The 23309-nt window shown below is 41.1% G+C and overlaps 1 protein-coding gene across 1 annotated transcript; it reads right to left on the bottom strand.

The window, feature by feature from the left end:
• Positions 1 to 1420: 1420 nt before the first annotated feature.
• On the bottom strand, positions 1421 to 23097 carry MMRN2 (multimerin 2). Its single transcript, XM_037400303.1, has 7 exons — positions 22596 to 23097; positions 11220 to 11342; positions 9887 to 9993; positions 8387 to 8455; positions 7058 to 7231; positions 3910 to 5817; positions 1421 to 2879 (listed from the first exon to the last, which is right to left on the bottom strand). The coding sequence occupies exons 1-7, from the start codon at positions 22877 to 22879 to the stop codon at positions 2491 to 2493; spliced, it is 3054 nt and encodes a 1017-aa protein (XP_037256200.1). The 5' UTR covers positions 22880 to 23097; the 3' UTR covers positions 1421 to 2490.
• Positions 23098 to 23309: the final 212 nt, after the last annotated feature.

Below are 23309 nucleotides of genomic sequence, written 5' to 3'. Positions count from 1 at the left end.
ATAGTTGGCTTCTATTTGAGAGTTGATTTAGATGAAAATTTACTAAAAAGCTGATGTATTCATTTTTTTTAAAAAAAAACAAACAAAAAAACCCACAAGCCAGTAGCTTAATCATCTTTCTTTTGTGGCTTGAGAAGGAGGTCAGGCTTCCTGACTTATGCAGCCAATAGAATGTTTTAACCCATTATCCTTTATTAATTTTTTGCTTCATAGTCTAAAAATGAGTCTTCCAGCCAAGTGTGTCGTCTTTGAATATGCAGGTGGCTAATTTAAGCACATATTTGAAGAAGACAACTATGAAAATGCCTTCATGTTAATACTGTGTTCACTCTGGAGTCAATGATCTCTGCACTTGCCCGGCTGATTTGTCAACAAAAGTAAACTCTGGTAAGCACAAGGATACCAAACCTTTAAAAGTCCTGTCTGGATGAACTGCTATCCTACTTTTACTACCTACCAAATCCTTTTCCAAGTAGCTGTATGGGTTTTGTTCCAGTGGAAGCTTTCTGTCAAAGCTTTAAAACAAGCAAAGCATTTTTGAATATATATGTGTGTGTGTCCCCTGTCTGTATTGAATTGTGGAACTCAGCTGGTAGGTGCAAAATTGGTATGCACTAAAGATGGGATGTTTCTTTGAGCTACCCTGACCTAGGCAGCATGTTTGGCTTGGCACTGCAGAATGCTGCCACCACGAAAGTCCGTAACTGGAGGACCACTGGTAAAAACGTCTGGGTCCACCCCAGTATAGTATCTTTATACTCAAAGAACCCAGTCTTACAATGTGATGCTTTTCTTCCTTTTTCACATTTTACCTCTTGAATTTTTTCTTCTTTTTCTTCACTCATATTTGAGCAGTCTGTGGGATAGAAGAAGACACTGAGCTTGTGGGCCCTTTGTGCTGCCTGCCACAGAGCAGTGCAAGATGTGGCTTCATGCTAGATGAATGGGGAGACCTGGCCCGTTAATCTCATACGAAAATCAGCACTTGTTAGGAGTAGATGTGAGATCATTTTTAGTTGTTTGCTTTGTTGGATTTTTCAGGATGGAGAAGAACAATCTTTTCAGCAAATCAGTAGCTGAAACTGCTTTGTAGCTATTTCAGAGGATGCATGTTGTCTGCTTGTCAAGGTGATGTCTTAAGTGCAATCTGTATTTGTACCGATGTGGTTTATTAACAAATTTGTAGTTTAGTGTTGATTAGAATACAGGTAGGTGGGGAGAAAACCCCTTCATGGCAGGATAGATTTTTGTTAGAAAATGCTACCTTAAAAGGGCATAAAATACATGATAAGAATTTACCTCTTTAATCAAAAACATTTGGAATTTTAAATGTATTTAACTTTGGCAAATTTGTTTTAATTTTTTTTTTGTAAAGCATGAGGATAGACAAGTACACCATAGTAATTTAACTTCTTTAAAATTAAAGCTTTGGGATATTTTATTTGACAGAAGAAAAGTTCAGGACATGACCAGACATTGAGATTTTGGAAGTTCAAAAATACTCTGCAGTTCAGATTTGGTTTTGTTTTGTTTTGCAGTACTGTTTTGATTTACTCTAATTATAAATTTATTTTATAGTCAACAATGACAGCAGACCAATGAGCTTGCCTTTTTGCTGTAAGTTTTATTTGCTTGCTTGGTTTTACCCATTTACCGAATGCTGAACTCTGGTCTGAAGGTCACAATATTCTTCAGGGTTATCTTTGAAAATAAACTGCATTTTCACCAATATTTTTTGAATGTTGTAGACATTTTCCTAAAGTCTAAACGTGTAGACGTAATTTGTCTTAACAATATTACATTACTATTAAATTTTTGTGGTGTGGTTGAAGTACAACATAGGCTCAGAAGCAAAAAGACCAGGCCATTTCTAAGATCCTTGCTTACAAGTACTAGCATAGGGTGCATCTTACTGGGTTCGATCGATCTCTTCCAGTGTTCGTGTTGTGCACACGCTGGAGTGAGTTGCAGGAGTTTACAAGACAGACTGTGAGTGCCTGTGGTCCACAGAGAGCTAAAAGGTAAAATTGTCCTGAGTTCTTGGGTTTAAGCTACTATTTACAAAATGTGAAAGTTCATATATACAGTCCTTCCTAAAATCTTTTCCATGCCAGTGGTGGGGGTATTTGCCATGGAAGGATACTCTTTTGCCAGGGGAAATGGGAAATTATTTACGTTATAAGTGAAGAAAGTCCCACAGAACAGTTTTTCTAATTAGGTACAATTTCTCACAATGGAAAGATTTGGGAACGTGCATACTGATGCATTTGGAGTCCAAACCATTGGGTTACCACTTGAAAGACAATCCCATTGCTGCTCATAAGCAACTAATCAAAAGCCAAACACTTCCAGAAAAGAAGCATGAAGACAAATCTAGGGTAGTGCTATGTTTAAACACATGCAGTAGGATTGAATACATCACAGATGAAGCAATAGTGAATTGATCCATTGTATCTATGGAAAGATATCAGTAAAACAAAATGTCACTATTCAAGTTTTAAATAGTAGGAATCCACCCATCGTTGTCCCAGGTGGGCTCCGTTTTGCTACGGAGCCCTGCAGCAATTCAAAGCATACTTTCTCTCCCTTCTCCATTTCTGCCATAGCAAAAGTAGTCATGGTGTTTCCATCTGGTGCTTTCCTTTGACTACTTGAGAGAGTTCTTTTGTACCCACGGCTAAAGGACAGCTGTCCTACTGCTGGTCCCGAACTAAACTCCACAGAGATGACAAACAGGTAGACACCTTTATGTGGTGCTTTAAAGTAGCCATGTTCAGGGAAATAGCTGTTTCCATAATTGAGGTAAGTTTCATTAAACCTCAGAGTTTTTTGTTTATCCTTTCCTTCTGAGAATCCCACGTGGAATGCCACCAATGAATCTGAAAAAGAAAGAGGAACAGGATTTTAGCAGCGAGCATTCTTCTTTTCCCAGGATTCAGGGCTTCAACTTATGTCCCACCTTATCAGGCCTGATTTCTGGAATGCTTCTTTGTAGAGCTAAAGACTTGAAATGGGTATGTGCCTGGGATTCGGTCAAATGATTCCCTGGAAATACCTGAACGACTGCTCTTGGAAAGTATAAAGTTGAGACCACCCAGGAAAAAGAGAAGTAGCACTTTTTGCTGTCTTAAAAATAAATTAGTTTGAAATACATTCTCTGCTTATTCAGTCTTATTCAGTTCTCTGCTTATTCAGTTCTGCAGCACAGATGCCTGAAAGGGCTGGTTTTTGCTCTGTCTGTAACAGTGGCTACAATCATAAAACCCAATGCTAAAACTGCGATGGCTGTAATTACCAGGCAGGTGCTTATGGCCACATGTTTAGTGGGAAAGGGAAACGGCCAGTCACCGTGAAGTATGAGCTGAAAACTTGTCTCTGAAGCTTAGCTGTAAGAGAGAGTGTTCACTCTGGCAGGTCCTCCCTGTTCCACTGGTGCAAATTATAGCAGTTCATGTAATGTATCTGTCTGCGTTAGAAAAGATTTGGGGCTTTGAGTATGCTCCTTCCAGACTCAAGTAACAGAGGAGAAGTCAAGACCGGGAAGCCTAGCACCCCCTGTCAGCTTCAAAAGAGAAAACTGCTACTGTATTAACATGAGCATCTACAAACAAAATTTGTGTTCTAAACATCTGAAGCTCAATTAGTTCAAGGCCAATTTCCCAGCAGCTATAATGGGTGTAATTTTATTGGCCTCAAGCAAAGTGCAGCAGTGCATCGACTTGGTTCTCACTCGGAACTGCTGATTTTGATGGAGGGGGGAGGATGTAAATAACGTCAGCATTTCTCCTTCCAGCATCCCACAAGATACCTGACAGGTCTCACAGCTAATACGCTCTGTGTTTGAAACTTGGAGCAGGGCCCAGAAAGAAACCAGACCTGCACATGAACAAGTAAAAGAAAAGAACACACCTTTTTCCAAAAGCTCTGTCTGCACTGTATTTCTTCCACTTATCACTTGGGTATTTTCTCTGTGCTTCTCAGGCTTTTTCTTGTCTCTTTGCTTGCCTTGACCTTTCTGTTGCCTTCTCCCCTTTCTGGTCAGCATTGACTGAATCTTTGTAACATCCAGACTTACATTTGAGGCAACTAATTCTTCGTTGCTTCCAAATAGTTTTTTAAAAATTAGCAGATGTTCCTCCAGCTTCTGCTTGATGGTTGCGAAGTCTGCTGAGAGAATTTCCACAGAAATGTTGAGTGGCTCAATTACATTTGCTATTGTATGATTGCAGCAGAGATTCATGTCATTTCTGGATTCATGCCTCTTGATTGCCAGGCTCAGGTGTTTGATATCATTCTTCAGAGTCATGATATCATGATAAGCTGAGCTATCCAAGTCATCTTTGGCAGCTTCATAGTTAGGTTCCATATGTTCTACGATGCTGCGTTGACTACTAGCTTCATCTGGAGTGGAGGATGTTTGCATTTCTTCTTTGGGATGCATGGGAGATGTACGAGCATCGTGTTTTTTCTGTTGACCTCTCTCCAACAGGTGAAAACTCTTTATAAGAGATTCTAAAGTCACATTTTGTTCTTGGAGTTTATCTGAGATGTGTCTGAGAGATTCTTGCAGCTGAAATACTGATGATATTAGGATACTAGGATCTTCTTCAAACAAGACTTCCATAAATTCTTCTCCCAGTAAAGCCTCCAGTGCTGCTTCGTGCCGCATGGCATCTTCTAAAAGTGAGCCAAAAGAACTGTTGAGAAATTTGATGTGTTGATGAATTTCTTCATCTTTCTTCTTCAAGAAGCCTATGTCTTCTGAAAAAGCCGTGACTTGCGACTGAAGCTGTCTGTTTTCTTCTTGACGGAGATTAAGGGACTGATGGATAGATGGAAAAGCTGAGGAGAGCTCTTCAATTTCATTCCTCAAGAGATCTCTGAATACTGACTCTAATTGCTTCATATCCTTTAAGTTTGATTGGGTGCCTTCAAGGGAATAAGTGATATTCTTTAAATCTTCCTCCAGTACGTCAGTGTCAGAAGATAATCTCTGGCAATTACATTCCTCCATGTACCTCAACAGATCTGAATAGTTTTCCCGAAGATTTGAGAGAGTATAGTTGAGCTCTGCTATCTGCCTTTCCATTGCTGCTTTGTTTTCTTCCATAATAAGTGATTTCTCCATTAAAGTTATTGTAAGATCTTCTGGCCTATACTTTGAGATATTTTTTTTTAACTCTTTAAACCATCTCTCTAAAACTGCAATGTTCTGAAAGGCCACATCTGACTCCATGTAAAGTTCTTTAAGCTGCTTTGCATGCCCTGTCAGAATGTCGTTTATTTGTCTGATGGTTAAATGGGTATTTTCATCTTTGGGACCATGATGCGAGGAGAGTTCCGTTAAATTTTTTTTCAAAATCTCAAATTTATTTTCAAGATTGTTTTGTTCTTGTTTCACATTTGCTATGCTGTTGTTCAAAGATACAAAATGAGACTGCTGTATCTTATGAAACTTCTTGAGCTTTGCGTCAGTATCTGCCTTGATCGTGGTGAGATTATCGTGGGTACTGGCCTGCTGCATTTGCAATTGGTTCTCTATATCTCTTTTCAACTGATCGACTTTCACGATGTTTTCTTGGACTTTTGATTCAAACTTAGTTCCCAGCTCCTGGAATTCCTTCTTGGGCACAGTGCTCTCTTGGAATCTTTCTATGCTTTTCTTGTTGACTTGCACGTCATGGGACAGGTTTCTTACCATGGTCGAGAGGTTCTGTAAGCTTCTGTTGAAGCTTGCCCACATTGGGTTAAAATGTTTCCTTAGAAAATTCTCCACGTGGGGAAACAAAACTTGCTGCAGAAGCCTTTCCTGTAGATCTGTTAACACCGTTGAAAAAAAATAAATTTCATTAAATTTAAATTCTGCTTTCGGAACACATCTTGGTGTTGCCAGAGTAAGTCAAGTATGTATTTTTCTATAGTAACTGCCATATTACTCCCCAGAATCTGACCGCATGATAAATTTTGACAATTACAAAAATAGCCTAATTTTAAATCAAGGTTACTGTGAAGCACATTGTGTCTTTGAGTCTGCAGGCAATAACTTAAATATGTATTGACAGCCCTGTAAGTCATAAAAAATACTGCATTTTGAAGCCCCCTGGACAAGCAGTTTTGTAAGTGGCTATAACTGCCCGTTTTCACAACAGTTCTTAGCTAGTAGGCTCCTGCTTATTTGGCTGTCTCATAATGTTGTTCTTGTTCTGATGCTTCTACTTCACAAAGTTATACAGCATCTTAACAGCTGAATAAGTAAACCAGAACCAAGTCACTTGAAAAATCTGTGAAGTATCTCTGTACTAGGTAGGAGTTTTAATAAGGTTTGATTTCTGTCTTTAATGTTCAAACTTGAATGCCTGCAAGTTCACTGAGGACAACAGTTTGTATCCCTGGCAGCGCTCAAGGCCGGGCTGGACGGGCCTTTGGGCAACCTGCTCTGGCGGAAGGTGTCCCTGCCCGTGGCAGGGGGCTTGGAGCTAGATGATGATTAAGGTCCCTTCCAACCCAAACCATTTTCTGATGATTAGAACATGTTTTTTGTGAGACAGTGGCTCACATTAGTAGCTCAAATTCAGTAGCCTTGTTTTTTTCCCACTCCTGTATATGGTGGGAATAATGTTCCAGGAATGGGTTGAATGTTATCGGGTTTTTTTACATACACCAGTCCAGTATTCCTCCCCTCGGAGTATACGGCATGAGTATGAAAAAAGAACAAAACCCAAATCTAAACTCTACATCCCCATGGAAGAGAAGAAGCCATAGAAGCAGAATAGTAAGCTAACAGATTTTAAGTATGAGCAACCTCTTTATTCTGTTGTTAAGGCATATTCTGAAAAGTACAAAGGAATCTGCCTTCCATTGCATTTCCCTTTTCAAGTTACTCTTTAATTAGGTTCATTCATTTGTATTGGAATTGCAGCCGTATTTTTTTCTTTCTTTAGAAGCAACCAGCAGACCAAGGACTATCAGGGTATTTCTGTTTTCAAGTTTTCTTTCTGATCTGCGTGGTTGTACAGGGCCTATTGGCAGGCTGATAATTCTGGGTCAGACCTCTCACCTGAATTGCTCTGGTTCACTTCTAACATCATGCTTGTACCGTTGTTTTCAAATATTCTCTGTAAGTCACCTAAGTTGCTGACTGCTTGATGAATATCACTTTGAAGATCATCCAGTAAAGCCTCATGATTTTGAATGACTTCCAACATTTCTCTTGATTCCACTGATGTTGACACTAATCACAAGATTAAAAAAACAAAATCATGCAATGGAGTGCAGCGACCAGGTGACAGGTATTCCTACAAGATCTCTGAGAACACCTGTGTGCTTTTTGCTCTGAAAATTTTGCACTGACAGGAGGTTTGTTGTTTTATAGCACCTTAACTCATGGTTTCCTTGCAAAGAGTTTTTTCAACAGTGATGAAAACCAAATATATTTAAATATTAACAGAAGGAACTTCAGCCACAGTAGCCATGATGGCAGTAAAATGCTCTTCACTTAAAATCTCCCCATGCCACAAAAATATTCTGGAATAATGACTCCTTTCCAAGCCATTGACTTAAAGGGTAGCAAGGTTTACCAACCCAAAATAAAAGGAGAAGATGAAAGAGCAATTGAGAAGTTCCACTAAGCATACACATTAAGCATAGAGTGCCAGTGTCATAGCTGAGAGCTGCAGAAAGTGGTATATCCCAACTGTGCCATCCTGGGGGCCTTTCGCCCCCCAGAGTTACCTTTGACTTTTAAATCTAATGTTTTATAAACTTAAGTCATGTAAAGAAACTGCTTCTTCATTCGGTGTTGAGAGCATAATATAAAGACAACTCTTTCAGAGCTGCAGTACTGCCCTAAAGCCAATTGCTAGAAGATACTTCATAGCACTGCAAGCCACACCGTTTCCCAGAAGGTAAGGAAAGGTCCTTTTTGGATACTTGGAGTGCCTGAGGTACAAATCTATGGTACCTCATAATAAAAAAGCTACTGGGTAGCTGCTCTGAAATAGGATTTTGAGTGGATTGTTTTTCTGGTAGACTTCTAAGCATGTTATGCTTTCCTGTGAATCCTCTTAGTAGAGCAAAGGGTTAAACTTGCATGCCATTGAAGTTTAATGCTCTGTACCAGCTGGCATTCTCACTGGGTATCACTGATGACCAGACCAACTTTGAAACTTTTGCATGCTTTGTCTAGAGCATTCATGTAGTGATACAGCAAAAGCCCTCATTCATGCCAATAAATGTAGTTGTATACAAGCTTTCCCAAATAATGCTTTCACTAGAGATATTGTCCATAGCTTATCATTGTAAAATTGCAGCTAAAAAATCCATCTCTCTCTCTCGTCAGTGGCTGAGAGGTAAAAGAGTGGCAAGCAAAGTAACCTCAAGCACATACTGTGGTTTGAGAACTCCTCTTCTTCCTGTTCTTCAGTTTGACTTCCTGGCACCAGATTAAAATTGGCATCTGCAATTGAGACGTAATACATCTGTGAAAATGTTTTAGACAGAAACTACTATAATTTAACAAAGCAACGCAGGGCAATTTCATGTCTAGTATTACTGATGTGGAGGCAGGTTTCTGCATTGCAGGTTTCTTTGGGTAAAGAACACCTTGTCTGGAGAATTCACTTTGCTTGTGGTACAGCATTGGCGTACAACTGCATAAATGCTCGCGCTGTGCGGTGGTGGTGGTGTGTTACCTCATGCTGAGTTATTGCTCCTAGGAAATAAGTCTGTATGTACGTATGCTTGCTTTTCTGGGGGGTCCTATCAAAAGATCTGCAAATTTCTCTTCCTTGTTCCACAGTTATCTGAACATTCTGCTGGCACCGGCTACAGTGAGTGATGCTGTACAAACGAGGAGATAAAGGTGGAGCATTTGGGTTTGGTCAATGAGTATAACGAAGGAGAGACTAGACTAGAAGCACTGCATTTGCTAATATCTTTCCAACGTTATAAATGAAGGTCAGGCCAAGGTATCACCTGGAGATAAATCTACAAATAAAAGCTATCTGCGGGGGAAAAAAAGCTAAACCTTACAGAGATAAAAAGAGACATTCCCACTTTATCTGTGGAGTCTGTAGGTGAGTTAGACATACGTTGTGTGAAAATTTTCACACAGATGTTTGCCTTTTTTGTTTTGATTGCATTAATTGCTATTTTATCCATTTTTATCCATTTAAATTCTTTTTCTGCTTTTGGAGTATTGTTTGCTAAATCCTGCCCATGCTGTGAAACACTCCAGTTTTTAAGCGATGTTCCCCTCTCTGACCTAGTAGCTGCACTCACCATTATTCAGCAGTGCAAAGAGTTGTAGTAGTTTATTGTATGTAAAAAGCTATTGCTAGAGCTTCCGTGGAAGTCACAGCCTGGCCTCTGTTCTTGTGTTGTAGAGCTGCTCCCCGCTCTAGGAGCCAGTGTCTGTGCAGACAGGGGAAGCAGAGAGGAGGCAGCAATGCAGGCGGCGGAGTGAACGCTGCCTACCTTGTTTGAACTTGGATGCGTTGTGATTTCCCTAGCCAGATGACTTCATCCTGTAAACTGACCGTAGGGGCATTTCACATACTAGTGTTACTTTCTGATGTCACCAGTTTCTACCTAGAATTAGACGTTCCTAAATGGACTTGTACATCTGACAGCTCCTCCCCCCCCCCGCCTCCCCCAGCAAATTAATACCTTTCTCCATGTGTAAAGATTACAAAGATGCTACCAGCAGAAGAATTACAGCTAATTACAGCTACTTCTTCTTTCAGGGTATCCGTGATTGAGGGCATAGCAGATTAAAGAAAGTAAGGCATCAGTTCTCAAAAAGAGGAGAAACAAATAGGCAAACTTTTTTCTTGCCACTGTGACTGGCATTCTTTAATTCTCATGCTTGTTCCCTGGCTTTCCTTACCACGCTGTTCACAGTCCTTGCCAATAAATCCAGGGCAGCATTTCCACTGTAAAGACTTCAAAACCTTCTGTTTCACTTGATAGACTGGCTTCAGAGCTTTCCTGTACCTGGGGAGTAAGGGTCTGGGCATTAGATTGCAAGTTACAGTCAGCTGGCATCATTCCGACTAGCAGCAGTTTGGTTCCAAGTGTGTCCTAGACAACTAATGCAGAATGCAGTTAAGACATTTGTCATAAACTGTATCACTGCTGCTTAGTAAAACATTTAGGCAGTCCACAGTGATTTATTTTTTTCCCCTACATAAGATTGCTTTTCAGGACTACTGTCTACACCAGGAGGTGTGTACACACTCTTACATGCAGACAGCTTCTAAGTACTATTCAGTGAGCAGGGCTCCAGTGCTCTGCCTCACGCTTGATTGTTCTTTGGTAGAGGTGTTTTTCCAAGTACGTTGACACTGATCTGATGCAAGTCTGAGAAATGTCACAGATGGCAAATTTATGCAACTATCAGTAATGCAACTGCAATGTTTATTGTAATAGAGTCCTTTGCAATCAAGTTTGGATGGAGCTTCAACTTCTGTCATATTCTGATAAGTTGTAGAGAAAGTTTTATTTTTAAACAAACATCCCAAAATGTCACTGGTACCAAGGAAGATACAAATTTGTAAAAACTCCACTAAAATAGTTTGTTTTCTGTTCAAAGAAAGAGGAATTAATTGTATTAACAAATAACAAAAGCATTTTTGCAATCAAGTAACTACATAGATGTGAAAACATACGTGAGTATTAAATATTATTTCACTTCATAAGTGCGTTGTGCCTCAGTGTCTCCCAGCATTAAAAATGTATCAGCCCTGGTACCTTAAGGTACACCGCTGGCTTTCACCAGTACTCCTTGGGCAGCCAGTCCTTCTGAAAGAAGAGCAAGCACTTGGCCAGTTGCCCATCTCTGACTCCTGCCACATAAATGGTTTTACTGATGGCTGCAGGCAGAGATTTTTTTTAACTTACGCATGTGTATTGTGACCTGAAAATCATGGAAAACATGTGGTCCCTGCTTGTGTCTGAACAAGCATGTGAGAAGATTTGAAAAATCACTGAATCACTGTGTAGTCCTGTACTTGATGGCTTAGAAAGGCAGCTGTTCTCCCAGGTTACTGAAATGCCTGATCACCTTAGGTGCATAAGTCAGACCCTGCATCACTTTGGTATTAGGCTGAGCTGATGCTTCAGTTCTTTTTGAAATGTGTCACTAAATACTTTTGAAACTATCATTTAGATACTTCAGAGAAAATTCTGTTTTCTTCAGTGGTTTTATTTAGGATACTTACATGATCTTCTGGCAGTCTGGTGCTCCATTTAGACAGGGCTGTTGGGAATTGATGATGTACTTCTCCTTCATGCAGGCTTCTATGTATGTTACCAGCCGGGACTGCGTGAAGGAGCACCAGTTCCTAGTGGAAGACAGACATGGGAAAGGAATTTGAAGTAGGTCATCTTAAGTCTCTGCTTGTAACAGTGCCAAGGAAGAGTGAAATGCAGAGGGCCCTTCCTTTTTTTTTTTTTTTTTTTTTTTTTTTTTTTCTTTTTTCAGCTTGGTGATGAGGAAAATGGAAAATGTTTGCTGGCTTCTCCCTCCACTCCCAGTTCATTTGTTTTCATCTGGGATGTTTATCTCGGTGTGTTACAAAAGGGTTGATTGTCTAAACTTTGATGCATTATAGTTCCATTTCCAGTCCTTTCATTTAGCGGGAGAAATTTCCAATCCATGATAACCTGCAGGTTAATGTCACTTTAAATGTCAAATTGCCTTTCTCAGCATGTTGCCATTTCAGATGCCTAATGACTGACTCATCAGGTTGAGGCAGACTGCTTCTGAAAACTTAATCTGACAAAAACTCCATTAACAATCAATGTCTTCCTAAGTATTACTTCTTCAAGATAATACAGTAACCGGTTGCATTTTATTAGTTAGACTAGCTTTGAAATAATTTCTCCTATCATCTGCAGGAAAATAGCGCTGGAAAAGTGAGGGTTGTTTTCTTGGTTTTCTTGGGTTTTTGCTTTATGCTTCTAGCAAGGACAAGTGAGTTGTACTAGTCTGGTAAATTTTACATGTCAGAATTATATAGGCATCTATTAATCCCAGAGTGTAGGTGAATCTCTTCCTTTTCAAGAGTTTAAAGTCAAGACATGTTGTTTGAAGTTCAATGGTTAAAATCCAAGATCAGAAGTGACATTATCCAAGACCAGAAGTGAGGAGTAATAACTATAATGGGAACAACTGAACTTTAAGCAGTATATTTTTAAGTGGGAACACAGGAACCAAATCTCTGATAATCAGCATATATGGAAAAAATTTGCCTGTCTGAGAGAGTTGCAGAAATATTGGGGAACTGAGTCCTGCCCAAAAGCAGAAGCTGTGGCCATAGGGGCCAGGCAGCCAGGAGAAGGGGAAGAAGCTGCAAAGGAGTTGGAGGCATCAGGCTGGAAAGGGCAGACAGCCTGGGCTAGCTGGGAACACTTCACCAGGCTTGTTGGGACATAAACAGCCTTTTGTGTTCCCCTGTTTTTTAAGGAAAATGTGGTTACGATTTCAGCGGACGCTCATGCAAGCAAAACTCTTCATCTGTTAGAAGCAGGGGCAGGAATCTGCTGGAGCCTGTGGCGCTGGGAGGGCTGCACAGGAAAGCAGGCGGCTGCAGCCTTCGTGGTGATTTCAAGCCAAACCAGCTGTTTCGATGAGCTGTAGTTTTAAGGCCTTTGCAAGTGACTGGGAGAATTTTATCCCATTTATCAATGGGAGCCTTGTTTCCTGTGGGACTGAACCAGAACACAAATTCTCAAATTCTTATTAAATCATTAATCTTCGAGAGTCAAATGCTCTGCTTGTGTCACCGGGCAATTCAGTTGAAGCCACAGACGAACACACGTGCCCTGGCTGATGTCTGTCTCCAAGGTGCCCATAAGTCTGCCAGGCTTTGTAAGGCTGCATTGCTTGTCAGTGGTTGGTTTAAGATGAATATCTCTGAAACAGAGACCCGATTTGCGCCTGTATTTAGGCTGTCCTCTCTCATGTGCCCAGCAAGCCATAAATGGGAGTGGGTTTTCCCCCCTCACATCCTCTGCTTTTTTTTCTGGGGAAATAAGTGACCGGGCGCTGCTGCTGTTGGAGTTCGCTGGCATCATTGCTAGGTCTGCCCATGGGATGCCTGCCAGATCCAGGCAGGAGTCTGCATTCACTGTGGAAACCTCCTTTTAAAATAGGCTTTGTTGGCTTTACTGTTTTGTTCTTTCCTAACGAAAACAATCCACACCCCATGAATCATCATCTGGGCTGATTTGTTTTTCCCACCATACACAGCTTCCAACAGGTCCTTTGAGTCATGGAAGCCACACGAGTCTAAACCAAATGTTTACATGCATCAACATGTGTGTGAGCAAGAATGGGGCATCGTGTGACTGAGTACTTCAGCTGTGTAGCACATGTCAATGTGCACACACACATAATGGAAAACACGAGGATTCCTTTTCAAAACCTGTTAATGTGTTGGAGGTCTCTGGTGGGCTTCTCACTCGTAGAAAGGGGTTATGTTCTATCAGAAATTGAATTGGTGGTTGATCCCAGCTTGGTGCATACTTTGGACAGTTATTAGCATGCAGAATGAATAGCATGAAAAAAAGGGGAATTTGGTATGCTCTCAATAACAACTTCCTTTAACGGTGGGCATATTTCTTTATGTCCATTTTTCTTTAGTGTCTGGTCACTAGTTCTTTCTCGCTTGATCTTAAAAGCTTATTTGTGGAGATGAAGGGCTACATAACTTGAAACCACTAAAAGTTACTGTGGTTAAAATCAAAACACAGTATTAAGTGAAGCTTCCCGAAATTTATTCTTTCATCATATAAGTAAGTGAGGCATATCTTTCCCATCTTTAATAAGCTGCCATATAGATACATGTGCCCAAAGAGGAAACTTCTATTGCAGTATTTTTTGCACATCTTGTCAAATGCTTCCTTTAAGGACACTTTGCTATCTGTAACTAAAAATACTCCTTAACTGTATAACCTTGAGGGAAAATATGTCATTCTTGAATGTTAAGTGAAACAATGTAAAGACTGATCTAAAGTTCAGCGAGACATGCAGGAGTTCATCTGCTGGCACCAGTGGCTCTGGATCAGGCTATGAAGTTTCAAAGAGCTGCTGTTTTCACGAACAGCGCTTTATTCAGCTGGTTTCTGAATGCAGCAGCTTTGTGTTCTGCTTCTGCATTTTTCCCCCTCTTTGTAGTTACGTTGCTTCATTCACTAAGTATATAACCAACTTAACACCCTCTGCTTTTATTCTCTTTAATACAGTTTGCTCTTGAATCAAGCTTCTGCTGCCAAGGAGAGAGAGGAGTAGAAAGAAGTTGCTGGTCTGAGCAGAGCAGAAGAGCTTTCTCTCCAGTCTGGGGAATGGTAAAGTTTATCTCATACTGCAAGTTGGAGCAACACTTGAGGGAACCCTAGCAAATCCAGGGCTACAGATGTTTCATTTATTCAGTTACTTTTCCTGTTTTACATTCCAAGCATATTAATCCTTTTTTTAAACCAGAAACAAAGTATCTGAATGATTTTCTTTGATAGACTATGTGTGTGTTTCCTAGGCTTTATTCTAATCTCCTTATTGAATAAAGTCTTCCCGTGTCTATCCTCTTTTGCCTTATTTTGAGGCAAGTGTATTCTTCTGTCTGCAGTTAAATACATCTGATGACAAAGAAGTCTGTATTTAAATAAGATTCAACAAATCTAGGTTAGCTCAAGCTCCTTTTTATTTGAACCTTTAAGATCTTTAAACTAAAAACTGATTTTAAAATTATTTTTTCTTATGTTAGATATTCCTTCTGATTTTACTGAAACACAGGTTCAAGGCTCATGTCCGGCTGTGGCCCCGCACGGCCGGAGGGACGCAGAGGGGCTGGAGCATGTCCAGAGCCGGGAAGGGGCTGGGGCACCCGTGGGATGGGGGGGTGGCTGGGGGGGGCTCAGCAGGGACCTCATTGCTGTCTATGACTACCTGAAAGGAGGCTGTAGGCCAGGTGGGTGTTGGTTTCTTCTCGCAAGTAACAAGTGATAGGACAAGAGGACCTTGGCCTCAAGTTGTGTTAGGGGAGGTTTAGGTTGGGTATTAGGAAAAATGTCTTCACAGAAAGGGTGGTCAAGCACTGGAACAGGCTGCCCAGGGAGGTGGTGGAATCACCATTGCTGGAGATGTTTAAAAAAGCACATGGATGCAGTGCTTAGGGACAGGGTTTGGTGATGGACTTGGCAGTGCTGGGTGAACAGTTGGACTTAATGATCTCAAAGGTCTTTTCCAACCTAATTGATTCTATGATAGCAAAATGCAGGCAGTTCTACATCTGATTGCAGGATTTGGCTGGACCACCTTATATCATAGCAAACAAAGTAAAACCCACTGAACCAGGAGAATAAAGCGGGATGGCTGGTCTGCAGTAATTATCACTCTGCTTAGATGAATATGGGGTAGTCCCTTTTTTTTCTATACACTGCTATGCCAACAGTTGCAGCATGATAGTCAGTGCGAGGAATGCCCCCCAGGTCAGCTAAGTACTTACATACTTTATTTTTCTTTGTTACATGTTCTCATGATGGGCACTGCAATGCATAATTTCAGACACTTCCTAGGTCAGTGGAATTTTTGCCTAAACAAAAGCTTCAGGATATTGTTTTTCCATAAGTTTTGCTATTCCTTTGGCTATACTAGTACAACTGGGTTGTCCTTCACATCAGTTTCCTTGGGTCTCTATTCGGAAGGAATCCAGTTTCTGTAATTACCTTGAAAGCTCCTGTCCAGCTATTCCTGTGTCTACTGCTGACAGAGTGCAAAACTTTTCAGGTCCATAACACTTTCCTTATTGATGCTGTGCAAAGGGCATCAAATAAGCAATTATTGCTGCTTAAATGGGCTGCAGTAGAGAGGACTATGTTCTTCCAATTTAAACAAGCCACTTTCTATTGACTTCTACAGAATGACTTTTGATTTATACCATTTGAAGCAGAAAACAAGAATGAGGCTTTAACTGTAGAGTAATCTATGTTCTGTTTTTCCCTCAGTGCAAAATTCTCACTGACAAGAAAAAGCAGCCTCAATAAAACAGAGGTAAAATACCACATTTAAATTAATCTAAACTAGGACTGTGCACATCATTTTTAAGACAGACATATCTTTTTGTTTATTGCAGGAGGTGTTCAGCTGTTGAACAAGGTGCTGGCTCTCTGAGGGAGCATGGAATGTATGCCACTGTGTTTTTAATTAGCGGGCAGCAAGTGATCACTGGTGATCTATCAGTGAATTTCCAGCTCTTCCTGAGCAACCAGCAACCCTGTCTTACAATCTCACAGCAGAAACTCTCGTATTTCTCCACCCTTCCCTTAGCATGAGTAGAGGTCCCTCTCAGGCAGGCTCTGGGATCTTCCTGTGACTCGTCCCATGAACCACCCTGGTTGTCACGGGGTTTTAAGCAGTCTGATTGATTTGCAGTTTACCTTAACAAGCTGGGCTGAAAAGAGTGGCAGTGGTAGTTTCAAACAGGTGGATTTCTAGACACTGCTGGAAGCCTTCAGAGCCCTGAGTAATGCTGCCTGAAGACCGCTTCTGTTCCAACAGTGGTGCCAGTTAGTCTGTTATCAGCTGGGACTTGTGCTGCAGAATGTCCTAAAAAATTAGTGCAGTGAAGGCTTTCTGAGAAAATCCAGTCCTTAATCTGGAGCCTTACTGGGAGCAGGAGCTCAAGAAAAAGCAGGCTTGTCTGGGGGCTGAGTTTGAGCCAAATCCAACTGTTGCTACTTCAGGGAAATAAATGCAAAAGGTTTTTCCTCTTCACAAAGCATCCACAGCCATTACTTCATTTATATTATCCTCCCTGTAACAGAAGTTCTACAGCCTGTTCAGAGGGCAGCTTACACTTGGATTTAACCTTTTGATCCCTGCACACGCAAGTTCACCCCTAGTGTAGCACGCTCGCTCCTTTGTCAGACCTTGTCTTCAAGTAGGAATCGCAGCCGGTGGCCACCTGATAGCACAGCTGTGGTGATACCAGCGAGTCCAAAATGCACAGGAAGACCAGCTTCCCAGGTGCCACCCGCTCCGGGCGCAGGTGATGTGCACCAGGGTTTGCCCTAATCACGTTTTGGGCCTGCGTGTAATTTTGCTGAGTGCTGGCTACCAATCACTCGTTCAAGGGGTGCTGGCCCCTGCAAGTGGGACGGCTTTGGATCCACGTGGTGGTAGTGCCGATGGTGGTTCTGTGGCTATGCTGAAATATGTGGTCCCTTGTTACCTGCTGAAAGAATGAATTGCTGCAGCTCACACTAAGGAGCAGTGAAGTAAAACAATCCTGTGGGCACAGTGTTCGATGACTCCTGCATCGCATGCAGTGAAGCTGTGTGTCATTTGCATCAAACATGCTAATGGAGAGCCATTCCGCCTGCAGCTGTGCAGCTCGGCAAGAGCCAAATATCAGAGAATTTCCTAAAGTTCTGAAAGGAGCCAAGTACCTAACTTTGGTAGGAAACTGTTGCTTCTGTTAATGAACTTGGCACTGCAAAAGCTATTGTTGAGCACTCAATGGCCATTCCACTAGATTGCAGGATATCAGGGGCTGAAGATCACATTTAGCTCATTTCATCCAAATCTGCTTTATTTTAAGCGTATGTGCTATGCCCCTTTGTTGGGAAATTTCAGTATCCCATAGGCTTCTTGAGAAAGTCCCTGTCTAATTTTGAAGCGATAGATGAGTCAGTGTGAAACTGGTCTTTATTAAAGCAATAGATGTTTTCCTGTAAAAGCGGACAAAAAAAATATGCTATTAAGATTGAGCATTGTTCTGACTTTCCTTAGAGTAAGACTGATTGGGGTTTCCTCTGCTTGTCTGCACTTCAGAGGATAGTTGTTCTGTATTTTGACACCCTGGGTAATCACAAAGAGAGTCCTGCTTCTTTGTGGCTGTCTTGGTGCTAAATTAGAGGAAGAGGTGAGTGTTTCATTGAGATAACAGCACACCTGGCTGACATCAGAAAGCCTTCCTCTAATCAAGGGTGACTTCACAGAATCGTGTGTCCAAACCTCGAAATATGTTAATGCAATTAAGGATTTACTTATGCTGAAGACCTCTGCCTTTCCTACTTGTAGTTCAGGTAGTGGAGTCTGGGGAATTTTTTGCTTTTGTTTTTTCATTTTTTTTCAGATACATTGTAATTTTAAGAAAAATTCCAATAGATGACAGGCAGAGTGTGTGTTTGTGGGTTAAAGAGAAAAAAGAAAATCTAAATCACCTATCCAATTGGAGGGCAAATCCAAAACAGGGGCTACTTGGCAATGATTGCACTTTTGGAGAGAGAGGGACGTTCTGTGAGACTTTGCCACAGATGGGGAAACCAGCTTGAGTTGCTCTGCTGCTTCCCATTTTATCACCACAGTCCATTTCTCCCTTACTGGGTTAGCCTTCTGTTTGGGGACCAACTCTGTCTGTGTGGTTACTGAGGGGAGGAAGTTAAAAATAACCTCTGCTTTTTCCTAGGATTATTTTTAACCTGGAATGCTTAAGTGATCTGGTTTACAGTGTTGCTTGACAGACAGGATAGGCCAACTGAGGGTACAGGCAGCTTTGGGCTTTGCTGTCAGAGCTAGCATGTGATGGGATTGCATCTTTTAGATGCTTCATTTATCTTTTTTTTTTTTTTTTTAATTAAATATGAACGCAAGTACATGAAACCTGAGTTGTTAGCCTGACTGTTGTTGATGCTGTGGGCACGTGGATTACATTAAGGCCAGCTGGCTGCAGTTCTGCTCAGCACTGAGAAAAGATAGGAAGGAGCCTTGGGGTACACTGCTCCACTAATGGTGCTTCAGTGCATTGCCTGATTTGAGAAAAACCTGTTTATAGGGAGAGAAAATAAGCCCTTCTGAGTGTAACTACAGTAGAGGTCTTTCCATAGATCTCTGATCAACAGAGGTAAGTTCATGGCAAGGGTATGGAGAAGATAGCATGTTCTTCCCAGGGTCAGGGAATCTTTCCTTTCAAAGGCTGGGTCACCATGTTCCTGGCTCCCATGCAGCTGTGTGGAGAAGGACATGCGTGTCCAGTTCTGTCTGCCCAGGTCTGAATTGTAGAACCTAAGGGAGGGCATGCAGCTGTATACTTACATGGCCCTCTCCTTCAGCTGCAGCTCCCCTGAGGTTGGCTCAGCACCATGCCTTGCTCAGGCACGCGTCATTACCAAGTGTTTGGTAGAAGCGGCTCTAAAGAAAGAAAAATCTCCAAGGTGGCTTGTCAGTTCAGGGCAAGTTTTCACGAGCTATCAGGTGTGTCATCCATATAGCGATTGTCAGGCTAACAACAGTGGTGTATTGTCTCATTGATGTATTTAATTATCCCTTTCAATATGACTTGTGATCAGACAGCATTTGAATCGGTTCCAATAGTGGTGACTATTAGAGTAGGGAATGAGCTAATGCAAGCTCTTATTTGATATTTACTGGGTCACTTGTAGAACTTCCACATATCTGGTCATAGCCCAGGCAGCTTTTCAAGCCTCATTTTAGCTGCCTGTATCCATACGCAGGAAATCCACCAGTAACAGCAGAGTCTTCCTATGAAGTTTTGCATTAGGCATCTGTTTTATATAGGAAATGAAGAGTGAAAATGTATTTATTTTGGGTATTATGCATTGAGTATTTATGAAATCCAGAACCTGTTTTTACTGTTCTTACCCTTTATCTTCCATTGCTAAAACAAATGCTAATATAGTCCAGCCGTTTCACAGTACAGGTCTCTTCATATACTCGTGCTTTCATTTCCCTTTTTAATTCTGCTGACAGTTTGTGTACACATGGATCCATTTACCTCAACCATAGAATAAACTATCTAAAGTCAAACCAAGCAGCTCATATGAGGGCACAGTTGCTGGGGAGAAAAGAATAAAAGATGATTTCGCTGGGAAAATTGGCCTCTTGATAGTTTTGATTTTGTAAGTAACATGTACAAGCACTTGTCCGCTTTGAATACGCAGGGCTTCAGCTGTTTGCTCAGATACAAACAGCTGAGATACCAAACTGTTACCTAGGTTTTCCTCTAAAGAAAAGTTGGAACAACTTTATTATCTCTTTTTAAAAAGGTCACCTAAAGACGAGTGTCTTCTTGCTGATTTTCTTGTCAGAATAATCCTGTTATTGTGAGATGAATTCATTAGTAAAGTACCATATCCAAGCTGGGATCTAATGAGTCATTTCACCTTACATGTTGAAACAAAAACCAGAGGAATCTGTCTGACTAATTGCCCTGGGTATATTAGTCATGATGTCTCAGTTATTCAGATAACTGCACTAAGAAAAATAATACTATAATTTTTTTTAGAAAAATCTTTCGTTATTTTGTAACAGCCACTGCTCCTAATACACAAGAAAAATAGCAAGAGGTTGGAAAAAACCCACATCATTTTTGTTAGATAGTTATGAGAGTCAAAACTTTATCTCACAGACAAAGTTACCATTGATTTTGTTTGGGTTTTTTCCAAGTTCTGAAAACAAAGTGTTTCTGTATTTCAAAAGCAAACTGTAAGTGGGACATAGTTTTGGTAGAAAATTCTTGTTTATGAGCCTGGGCTTTTTTTATGGCATGTCTTTATCTCCCTATATCTCTTAATTCCTGATTAAATCCTGCTTTTCTTCTTGCTCTGCGCTTTAGAGGTAGAAGCCCAGTTCCTCTATGTTTTTTTCCAGGGTATGTGTCACACTTATAGGGAGGAAATACCAGATTGATGACAACTTCTTGTCTATGCATAGCAGCGTACTCCAGCTATGAGCACCTGACATGCATTTGAGAAATTTAGGATCTGAAAAAGTACATTGCTTCAACTCCTTGAATTTTTAGAATTTCAAATGCGCTTACAAGGGGAACTGTGCTGTCTCTTCTTGTTCACACTCTTTCACCTCACTTTTGGACATAATTCCTTTCAAAGTGCCAGATTTCTTTCGTAAGATGGATCACCTTCCTGGGCTTGTGTGCACTATAAATGTGACAGCTCTAGCAAAAGAACATACACCTTAAAGCTACAGCCAGGCTAGATTTTGATTGCCTGTAGTCATCAACATAGCTTTATAATTGGGAAGAACTCTATGATTTGACTCATTATGCAACTGTCTCCATAAAAGGAGGAAGTATTTATCTTCTTGGGAGGAAATTAGGATGAGTAATAGCTAGTGCTGAACAAAGTTACATAGCAAAGGAAGAAATCCCTATTAGGACAGTGTATTACAGCATCTTGCTGACCCATATATACACTTTTTTTACACTGCTAAATGTGCATAGTATTTATAGTTTTCAGAATGCTTTTGGCATTTCACCAGCAATCAAATGATTACCACCACCTTGCAGTATAATGTGGCAGTCCACAGTACCACTTAGGCTTTGTGTTCCTTCCTCTGATGGTGTCTGAAATGCATTAACCAGGAGTTGGTGAATTAACAGGGCATGTCATTATCAAACACTAGCCATCAGGCAACTGGAAGTCAACGCTTACAGGCTTTAGAAAATTACTTAAGGTTAATGGTGGGAGGTACAGATTTGTGGGAAGGTGTGGTATGAAGCACAGCAGGGTTTTAGTACACTCACCATGCTGCATGCAGAAGGGAGGCCCTAATTTTACACATAGGTGAGAGTAGAAACAATTTTGCATACTACAGTTTGCATGGAAGGGAAGCATGACATGAGCAAGGTTTTGTAGTCTCTTTCCATCTCCCTTTTTCCCTTTCCTCAAGAGCATTTAAAGGGAAAAATACCAGGGCATCCTAAAGCACTGAGCTGTGAACAGCACTCACTGTGCTGCTGTTTCAGCTCTCCCAAACAGGGCTCTGCAGTACCCATCCATCAGGGCTATAAAAAATTCATTCACTGTCCTGCTTGGTTTTCATCTATTTTAAACATTTAGAGACCTACTTATGTGCCCTGTAAAACTTACAAAAAATTATAGTGTTTAGAAATCTTTCTAGTGAAGTACATGCCTTTTCCATTCAGCATGGCTACTTTTGTGCTGTAGATTGCCCCGAGAAACATTTCATGGTCATGAAAACCTTTTGTGGGGGTTGAATTTGTAGTCATTTTCATGCTTATTTATTATTCTTTACTCTCTTATATTTATTCTTCACTGTTTTTATTTTGCTAACATCCTGCTGTTCTCTTTCTCTCTCTATTTCCAAGGCCCGAGTCTTTAGCCAAGCACATGCCGACGATGGGCAAAGGTTGCCATGATCAGCAAAAATAATCAGCATTAATTTGTGATGAGAAAAAGTTAGTAAATGTTTTTTCTCCAGTTCTGCTTTGCCAGAAATAGCATTTGTTTTATGGTGCTACAGCAGAACTGGAAGGCTTTGCATCTGCCAGGTGTGTCCAAACCCCTAACCCTGTTTTGCCATCTCGGACTAGGTAGAGAGCCAGTCCCATCTGTGCTTTCATCCTCCACAAGCAATTTCTGTTTCTGTAGTTAAAACATTTAAACCTCTCCTTGGATATAGACTGATCCCTAAAATCTAATGTATTTTAAAGAGAAACTTCTATTGAAAATGGTCATTTGTCAACAGGATACAAAGGGTACCAGACAGGATCACACAATTGTTACATGTAAGACAGACACATTGGGGTACTTACCCGTTTCGAGACTGTGAGCTTGCAGCTTCAAAATCCTCTCTCTCTTCTTGATGTGGGGAGGTCACACTTGAAGGGTAATCTTGAATATTCTCCCTGAGCCCTTCTGCCTCCCAATAACCTTGTTCCTCGTGTGACAGAGGAGTCCTCTGGGGGTATACAGAGGTCTCGTAAATTTGTGGCTTTGAGCTGTGCACTGAACCATCGTGATATCCATGATGGTCCGAGTGTCTGGCCAGCTTTGCCAGTCCTATTGTATTACAGAGGAACAAAAGTTTCACTAGCATTGTGGGTTTCTTCCCACCTAGTTACACCTGTCTCTTGTTCTCTTCTCTGAAGCACAGCCTGGATTAATTCAGGAATGCCCCGGCAACATTCTTTAACTGGAAAGTTGGAAGAAGGAAGGGGGGGGAAAAAAGTTTAACAAAGAGCGGAAAAAGCTTTCGACCCTCCCAGCTACTGTGGAAACGTCCGTGGCTATTGAACAATGTGAGTCTGGTTCCTGTGTGGGGCTCTAGCGTCTCCAACAGAGGCGGGGGGAAAACGGTGGTAGGAATATAGCTTATTCAAGGAACTTCTGAGCTTGGCTGCCTTCTAAACTTATCTGTGGACAGGAACTTGGCTTTTATCAACTGCCTTCTCCCTCAGGCACAGGAAAAGGATGTTAGCTTAAAGGAAAGGAAGAGAAAAGAAAGGAAAGAAAATACTGAGTGGTGT

This window comes from Falco rusticolus, chromosome 9 (genome assembly GCF_015220075.1).
Source record: "Falco rusticolus isolate bFalRus1 chromosome 9, bFalRus1.pri, whole genome shotgun sequence".
Classification (NCBI taxonomy): Eukaryota; Metazoa; Chordata; class Aves; order Falconiformes; family Falconidae; genus Falco; species Falco rusticolus.
Note: the sequence above shows the minus strand (reverse complement) of the source record. Positions and strands in the feature narration are given on the sequence as shown.